Source organism: Ciona intestinalis, chromosome 6, assembly GCF_000224145.3.
Source record: "Ciona intestinalis chromosome 6, KH, whole genome shotgun sequence".
In the NCBI taxonomy this organism is placed as follows: domain Eukaryota; kingdom Metazoa; phylum Chordata; class Ascidiacea; order Phlebobranchia; family Cionidae; genus Ciona; species Ciona intestinalis.
This window is the reverse complement of record NC_020171.2, coordinates 1,916,848-1,926,276: the sequence shown is the minus strand read 5'-3', so window position 1 is coordinate 1,926,276 and position 9,429 is coordinate 1,916,848. Positions and strand designations below refer to the sequence as shown.

General features: G+C 39.0%; 1 protein-coding gene across 1 annotated transcript; it reads left to right on the top strand.

Annotated features, from left to right (window-relative positions):
* The first annotated feature begins 2,996 nt into the window (after positions 1-2,996).
* Positions 2,997-5,431, top strand: LOC100183310 (LRR receptor-like serine/threonine-protein kinase FLS2). The gene has a single exon (XM_002127511.4). It carries the CDS (start codon positions 3,193-3,195, stop codon positions 5,182-5,184), a length of 1,992 nt encoding a protein of 663 aa, XP_002127547.1. The 5' UTR covers positions 2,997-3,192; the 3' UTR covers positions 5,185-5,431.
* Positions 5,432-9,429: the final 3,998 nt, after the last annotated feature.

Genomic DNA, 9,429 nt, shown 5'->3' with positions numbered 1-9,429 from the left:
GACGAAACAAATCGCTCAGTGACGTAACAGTCGGTGATTCGTGTGTCAACAAAGCGGTAAAAATGCAGCTAGCCAAACTAACTCGGAGGCTACCAGCACGTACGTCAACATTGTACGAAAAATTAGGAAACCAGAGCTAAATTTACAAATATCTTGCTGTGACTTCGTGCGGGTTGTCGTTTGCTGTCGGGTTTAGCTTTCAGAGTGCCTTAATTAATAATTCAACATTCAATATACTCGCTAGGGCTAATAAGTGACTCGTTATTACGTAGTGATGGAGATTAGGTAAAAGATGGCGCCGTTACAGCCACCAATATATATATATGAAATATTTCACCTGTGTGTCAAAACCCACCAAAACCTGCTGAAAGGCAATTTATATAGTAGGGGTGGGGAAGATGGGACACCTTTTAGCACATAATATCGAAATATCCTGATCGTGTTTTAAACAAGTAACAACAGTCTATAGGAGTCGCGAGGATATGGTTTTGTAACTCCTTAATGTTCTTTGTTTACTACCAAATGTGACCAGAAAACGGAATAAATGCGTGTCCCATCTTCTCCCACCCTACTAAACACGAATTAAGGCTGTTAAATGCCATACCACAGCACCGGCTTAAAAGACCAGCAATTACGTGTAACTACACGCATACATATTGTATGTAGATGGTGTGGATTTAAAAACAAAGAATTTAAGCCATGCTTTAAATACTAAGCAACCAAGACCGGTTCTTATGTTACGGATTGGTGTTTTAGATTACCGCACTGAAAAGTCAGGCCAATTTATCTTAACACATATGCTTGTCGTGATATTTGTAATATCATAAAACGGTGTCAATTTTGGATGTTCTATACGAGGAACCTGTTTTTACAGTCTTGTCGCTTCGCCGAGAAATAAATTGTAATTTCACGGCCCGTAGCTCAGAATTCTAAAACACCGCTTCCAAAAAGTCCCACAGTTACCGCATGAAATCACATACTATGATAATTTAAGGACCAAGCCATCCATAACTGAGAATGAATGAACCATAGTCTTAATTCTACTTACTACAATATAACACTAAGGCCAAAAGTATAGGCTTTTCATATCAAGACGCCAATTTAAGGTTTACAATTGAATTAATCTCTATTAGGGGTGTATTTCCATCGCTGCTGAATTACAGGTTACAGTAGAGCTGGACTGCTATTACGCTGTCGCTATTTTTGATGTTTTCAGGGTATATGCACATGCTCAATTTTGTTGAGGCAAAATAATACGTTTTTTGGCCGGTAAGCTTTTCATTAGAATATTGATTTTCGAAATCGATTTCCACACGTGCAAATAACGACTAGTTTGGGTTATGTGCCTTGGCCCAAATCACGTTCCGTTATGAATTCTGATGCAATTTCTTTTGATGTCTGTAATCCGGGCTGCATCGGCGGTCGACGCTTTGTTTTATTTAGGCTTAGAGATGACGCGCCGTATAATCCCTAGAAAATGCACGCTATGCGCTACACAGGCAGTTCTAATGCACGACAACAGACAGACAGCGACACGAATTGTCTTATCTATGGACTTGAAAGTTTTCGGCTCTGAGCAAACATACCGCCTTATGACGTCACAGTGAACTCGCGAAAAACGCGAATTGGACAATAAGTATCGATCCTCGAGCATTGTGTCGTAATTAGACGCACATGCGAAGCCTTTTGATTGAATCAATAAGAGTTGCAGTTAGTCAACGCAGCAATGACAACAGAAACTGTCAATGTAGCGAGATACGGTTCGGCTAATGGGCCTTCCACGGTGTTCAGTTTTAATGGTTCGAATTTGGGCAAGTGGTCCATTGTGCCAGTGGTCGCTCGATAATTGTTGGAGCTGCAATTCGATACTCCGGGCGAGAGAAAAGCAGCGAAAAAAGCGGTGAAAATCGACGCTCACCGAACGGTCTAATTCACCCCCAGCTATTAAGAAAAGGACGCGGTATTTTCGCGTCTCAGTGTGCATGTGGACAGCTAGTATGCATTACATTGTAAGACCTGTTGTCTTCTCGTCATATACATTTTCGTATAGGTACGTACACATGTACCTATATATGCACAGGCGCAAAAGTAGTCAGTTTAAACCAAGACAGTCAAAATCTTAAAAATTGCATTTTTACTAAAAGGAAATCAAATCCGTCAGTATATTTGTTTGGTGTTACGTTTCTAAAAGGCTGGAAATTTGCTTCTCAGTTGGGTTTCGTATTGTGTAATGTATTTGTCTTGTACGTTGTCTGGAGTAGGCGCGTGGTGGTAACATGTCCCGTGTCGGGAGGAAATAAATTAACAGATAGTTTAATCTTGAGCTTAAAAGACTCTTCAGTATGTTTGACTTGATCTTGGTATTGGTGTAAGAGTGAATGCATACATCCTGTTCGTGTTAAGGACAGGAACAATTAGTTGAATTTGTACAGTTTATTAGATTGGATTAAATAATTTCCAATTCCCGAGTGAATATTACTTTAATTAAAAGGGCTTTCAATTGAGTTCGCTACAGATACAGGTTCTATTGAGTTCGCTACAGATACAGGTCCTACGTTGTTGGTTTATTTTATTTAAGTTCAGTAATGTCCAGAATGCAGAGTTTGACTTGTGTGTTGTAAACACAGTAATGACCAGAGAAAAGCTTTTAAAATATTGCCATAACTTGGATTAGAGAATACGACTAAGCGGGCCTACGTTTAGCTTAAAGTATTATTTTTCATCTCAAAATAGAAGTAATGATTTTTATTGTTCCTCGTACAGCCCGTTGTAGTAGTGTTATATTTTAATTTAAAGGCATAATGTACATGACGTTATACACTATTTTAGTTTTAAACAATCTGTATTTAGGTTAGGTATTTTCGTAACTTGAAAGAGGGATGTTAACTATTAAAACACGATTCGGAAATATAGGATATTATGAGATAACAGTAATTATAAACTACATAGCACTTTACCGACAGCTAAGAAAAGTTTTTACCCGTTATTATATTGTACAGCATACAGCATGTGTCCTATATAAGTTTTACAGGAGTAATCTAATTTTGCAAAGTTTTAGCGCATCGCATATTGATTATAATAGACCCAACAGGGAGTTTCTGAAGTTACCCGGCTTTTTCCGGCGTTGTTTGGCGCATATTTATCATCTGAAAATCGATAGTAATCTTTGTTTTACTCTGTAGATATATCACTATGAAAGTAGTGTCAATATTACTGATTTTGTGGTGGACTGTTAGGCTTTGCTTTTCCTTGGCGTGCCCGCGAGAGTGCCGGTGCGACATGAGACGGAAAATAGTGTTCTGTAATGAAAGGGGGCTAAAATATGTCCCGTATGGAATACCTACGAACACACGGGTGCTACACTTACAAGGAAATGTTATAGTAAACAGTCCAACTTCGGAAGAGAACTTAAGAAGACTCTCAAGCCTCCGAAAGCTTGATTTGCATGGAAATAAATTAACCTCCTTTCCGAAAAAGCTTCCTTCCAGTCTGGAGTATATTTCGCTTCAGCGAAACCACCTGAAATACGTAGGTCGTGACGTACTCTCCGGTTTGACACGCTTAACTGAGTTACACCTTGATGGAAACAACATTACTAGCGCTGGGATTTCAAGAAGCGCGTTCAAAAACGCTCTCTCTTTGCAAGTTTTAGTGATGACCGGTAACCTGTTGACGTCATTACCACTCAATCTGCCACCAAGTATTAGATTTCTTCGCTTGGATAAAAATCGTATCGACGTGGTTAGTAGTTCAGCGGCTAAAACTTTAACCAGTCTTTCAGCGATCGACTTGTCTCATAATAGAATCAATACCGGTCTGGATGAAGGGGCATTTTCCCAACTCTCAAGCCTAAGGTCGCTGAACCTGCAAGCCAATTTGCTGCACTCAGTGCCCAAGTACCTACCCACTGGCCTAAACGAACTACTGCTCGCTAAAAACAAAATTAAATTCATTCGATCGGATGCTACAGCCCTGAATAGCCTCACCGAGCTTAAGAAATTGGACCTTTCCTCAAACCAAATCGAAAGTGTGCAAGTCAGCGCTTTTGACGGTTTAATAAATTTGCGGTCTGTGGAGCTACATGATAACCCATGGCGATGCGACTGCTATCTTTTATATCTGAAATCCTGGTCTTCGGAAACAGCAGCCATCATTGGAAGCCAGGGTAATGTACGTTGTTACTCGCCTGGTGCATTTCAGGGCGTTACATTGGGAAGTATTGACGTAGAAACTCTGTCAGAACAATGTGCACAAACCAGTGGGAACGCTATTTCAATACAAAACATTGGCACAAGCAGTATTGGGTTCGAATTCACTGGTTTCAAAGCGCACGATCCGGATTACTTAACCTATATAGCAATATACGGCAAACTACTGTGTTCTAATTGCACAGTAGATACCATGAACCCCCTCACCAAAGCTGTAGAAGTATTAGAAGTAACGTCAGCCAAACCTGTCAACTCTACACAGAATCAGCTTTCCAATTTAGACGCTGACACTCGTTACGTCATTTGCGTGTACACGTCATACACTTCTGCTAATGACGTCACGGTTTCGTCATGCCAAGAATTCCGTACAGCAGTTAACCCAGTCAAAGAAAACGAAACCGGAATTAGACGTAAAAGCTTACCATCGTGGCTCGTGGTTACAATGAGCGCTGTATTATTTTCAACTGTTGTCGTCATAATCATGCTCATTGTTTGGAAAGTCTATACCTCGCGATCGACAGTGACGAAGTCAAGTTACGTCACCAGCCACGAACGCTACTTACCCCCTCAATATGTGCAACCTGACGTCACATACCCTACGACCGGTAACGGTGTAGAGATACATACCTACAGCGGTAACGACGTGAAGAGGTGCTGTGCAGGTTTATCTGCAAGTACTACAACATTGGACGCAAGGCCAGAGTTCGACGTCGCTCTACTGGTGCGTACACATAACACGGTACGCCCGAACAGCCACAGCGACACTGACGTTGCTTCTACAACCCAGACCGGTATAACAGAGGCAAACGGTTCAATTGATAGTTTGACGTACGCGGCCGCGACGCTGCCAAGAAGGCCCACGTCACAAATATACTCTCACTTTCATTGTGACGTCACGCCGCGTCACAATGACTCGCGATATTCGTGGTTTGGTTCGCCGTCAACGGACTTGGACGACACTGGAGTTTACGTATAACGCGACTTTTCAATTTCCTCTTTTTCCAATCTTCCTGTTTAATTTTTTCATGCAATTACTCGAGCACTTGGTTCAGACTATACACGCTCTGCTCACTAGTCATTACCATACATTATTAATGCTAGAACGAGCAGTGGCGAACTTTTGCGGGTCAAACCATGTTTTCCATTACCGTGGTCAAAGTGTGCGCATTCGTGTTATTTATTCCGCGTTTATTTTATATGAATAAACCATGCTCCTTTTTAAATGGCCGATTGCAAGCAAAGAACAACAAACATAGATCTGGATAAAGCTCGACCGAGACACCAAGGTCAAACCGCATTTGCATTTTTTACAGGTGCGTTAAAATGCTGTCCTTTATCAATACCATGTAGCAGATCAATGGCACGTTTTAGGCTGTGGCTTATTTAAAAGTCTCTACAGTGCTGTGGGGAAAATGGAACACGCGAGCTTACGATAGCTCATGTTTCCTAATCATGTTTTTAACAATTAACAACGCTATAGGAGTCGCGAGGATAGGATTATATTATTCCGTAAACATTCTTTTTTTACTAAATAAAGGGACGATAAAAGAGAATGAAAACATGTCATGTCCCATCTTTTCAGTGAAACTGTTTGGTTTTTTCCACTAGCCTTTGGTTTTCCTTTTTCACTTGAAATTGGTTCTCTCTATGCCAGAAACTTGTTAGAGAGTGCTTTTTAGATGCATTATAACAACAGATTACTGCTGTACTTATTACGAGTACGACAACATGTTTGTTTTGTAGCAAAACAACTGTAAAAACAAGCTCTCTTGCATCAAGTGTGTTATTCCAAGGCGGTAATAAATTCTTAAATTGAAGGGTTTGTTTCGTCACAATCATTATCGATCTACTGACAGCGGTGGCGTTCTAAAATTTCAATCGTCGAAACTGAAAATCCGTAAACTGCGTACCAATGATACCAAAACAAAACAAAAATCGCAAGCCAGGCAGTAGAATCAATATATAGTCGTGTGTAATGCAATTTCTGTTATGTACACAAGTCAAACATCCAATTTTGGAGTCACTTTTCGCGCTGAACGGGCCAGAGATGTTATTTCATTCTCACCTCCATCTTATAAGCTGCTGCATAAATATTAATACTGTGTCTGCTAGGTACCGAACACTTTTCGTATCTTATGGATTGATTTCTGGATAACGATGTGAAATTGTATCTATGAAATACAAGGATTTGTAATTTATCATTTCGATACCGTTAGCCTAAGTACGTGTTTCAAGGCAAATTGCTGCAGTCTCCTATATTAGATATAAAGGATTAAATTGTCACTTCTGTAACGCTTGCCAGGCAAACGGGATTATGCTGGCGTCTTTCAGACCTGTGACGAATTATTTAAAGTCATATCGGTACGTTCCTATCAGTTGGTGTGCAATTAAAGCAGGCAGATTTCATTCGCAACCAATCAATGGCCGCTAGATTAAATTTGATAGCTTCTATAAGTGCATTTGATGCTTGCGGATTACCCCACCGAGACATACGGTGCTCCAGCGCTCAGCTTTTCATTTGTATCCGCTTTAACTCATTTAAGAGCTCTCATATATTCAATGCGCAGCCCTGTTTTAATCAAATGCAGAAAATCAATAACACTGAATAGACAGGAGGCATGAAATCGTTAATACATTCCCATATCTATACCTTCTATTCCATAACACATGTATCTGTGACGCAATAATCTCATAAGTGGTACTCTCATGTCATTGGTTCCCTTTATCACGTGTTCAGCGGTTTAAATTTCAAACTAAAATCCCGCTAATCTTAAATTGGGATTAACATTTTGATAGGCATATGTCGAATATTTCTATAATCTTGCGTTACGAATACGAACACCCAGTATTACCATAAAAAGGCGCTTACAATGTCAAAAAGGTGAACAAATTACAAGTTCTAACATTATAACTATAAGTCAGTTTTAGAATGTTTCAAATTCCGTATAATTGTTATGCTTTCGGTAGAAGAGTTGCGCCGACTGTTTATAAAAAAAAGTCGCCTTTGAATTAACGCCTTTAGAATTGTCGCGGCTCTATATTTTGACGTGTAGCAATTTAGTATGTGGTCACATATATCTTAAAGTCACTCAGTTTTCACATATAGTAGTGTGGGGTAGGATAGGATATCGTTAGCATAAAAATGTGATCGTGTTTTAACCATTAACAACGCTCTAGAGTCTGTTAAATAATCTTTGTTTAACACCAGGGGGAACAGAAAAGAGAATGGAAACGTGTCCCATCATACCCCACCCTACTATACAAGCTCCAAAACACAGAAGTTTCGGGGAAAAAGGCTATAAACCAATACATATGGTTTGGTATACGTGTTACAATTAGGTCAGAATAGACTTATAACCACTAATTGCAATCGGCAGGAAAACGAGATTATGTTTGACAACTTATCTTCGTATACTAATTGGCCAATTCAAACCTTAATTCGGTAATAACATGTTTATTCACAAAGCAGGTAGAATACATATCGTAATCCATATTATTACGTCATAATAGCGGCACGATTTCCGTTGCGAACGGCTTGAACTGGGTAGAGATTGGTGTCAAATATGATCCGATAATTTGCACAATGCATTGTTTTTCAACTCGCGTTTTGTTTTTCCACTCGCGGTTAATCCAGATTAAGTCTAAAACTGCAGGTACATTTTGAGAGCGCGGTGTAATTTAGAAGAAAATCTTATAAATAAACGGTAGCATAGTTTAAAAGGCGGTAATTATGTTCTATACACGCTATAGGAGCCGTAAATGCATAGTGTAGGGGTGTTAGAAAATGTTTTCTTTATATATTATGCGTTGCCCTTGCAGTTTGCAATGAAACACGTGCTCGATTAAAAAAATAACAAAATGTATTAGGTTTTATACGTGCGCCCATATTTCTTTGTTTGTTTTACGCCGAGTGCTATATGCTATTCTGTTGGTTAAAACTGTCATAGTTCATTCGAAATATTACTTTAACGTTCCCCTCTTAAGGTATGCATGTTGTAACTTGTAAACAGGCACAAGGTGCACGCATGGAACAGAACACCCGTGGTATAACGACTGTCGCTATTCCGCCAAGCGGGAATAAGTTACATTCATTCACTTTTGGTTTTGCCTGTTGTTAAGTAAAAGTGAAACAACAAGTATTTTTCTCGGCTTCATTTTCCTTAAATTCTATTGGCGGGTATTGGCTAGATACTAAGCTGTCATTGGTCGGCCAGGTGGTGACTTGACCAATCGTATTCCGTCTTGAGTTCAGTTTTTCGTGAAGTAATTTCACACACAGGTCCAAAAACATCTCGCTTATTCCTGAAAGAATTGTTCAGTGTTATCAAGTTTAGCACGCACACGCGAATGGATGTGACACTCGGTTTTATTACGACTTCACATTTAAATGTCAAGATGACAGAAACCCAAACCATTATTCGATCAAAGCATGTCGTCAGCAGAAAACACCCACGCAAAAACTTGCATATTTGGACAATTTTTCACTTGGTTTAGTCTTTATGTAATTTATGAATAGATTCAAATTGTCATTTCAAGAACCAATTTTATGGAACGATTTAATTAAACCTTCGACCGTCGTTTTTGTGCTATTTCCCAAATTAACATGCCATACGTCTCAAAAAGATAAAAAAAAAAGTTGTTTTAATTAATATGATATTTGCTACTATACACGAAGATATATGCCAAAAAGCACCATGCACACATACGGCCTAATGTATACATACCTTCGTTGGAATAAGCGGACACCTCCCTAAAATGCCCGCCTATCATTTCAGCATATGCATTCGCCTCGCTTTGTTTAACTTTTCGTGATCTGCCGAGATCAGATTTGTTTCCAATGAGAAATAAAACTAAAAATTAAACAATTAATAGGTAAAGTGAACAAGAAATAAAACTAAAAATGAACAATAGTTAAAAGTCAATATCCTACTTTTTAAGTCAATATCCTACTATAGAGTTCCGTGTGCGTATATACATTAGCAGTTAAATTTGAGGATGTGGGCTATATTACAAAACGATACGTGTTATTAAGAAGGCGACAGAGAAAACTGTTCTACATTTGTACTCTATACCAAAATGTGTAAATGTTAGAATAGTATGTGCTATATCACAAATTTAAACTAAAAATATTTAGACACCATTTTTTCATTTTAACCATAAGTTATTACTCATGTCAACTATTTTGTCACGTTGAATTATTCTTAATTTGGCTTGTATCGCG

Excerpts from the sequence above, each read along its gene's own strand:
- LOC100183310 (XM_002127511.4), top strand. The coding sequence starts at position 3,193 with ATGAAAGTAGTGTCAATATTACTGATTTTGTGGTGGACTGTTAGGCTT.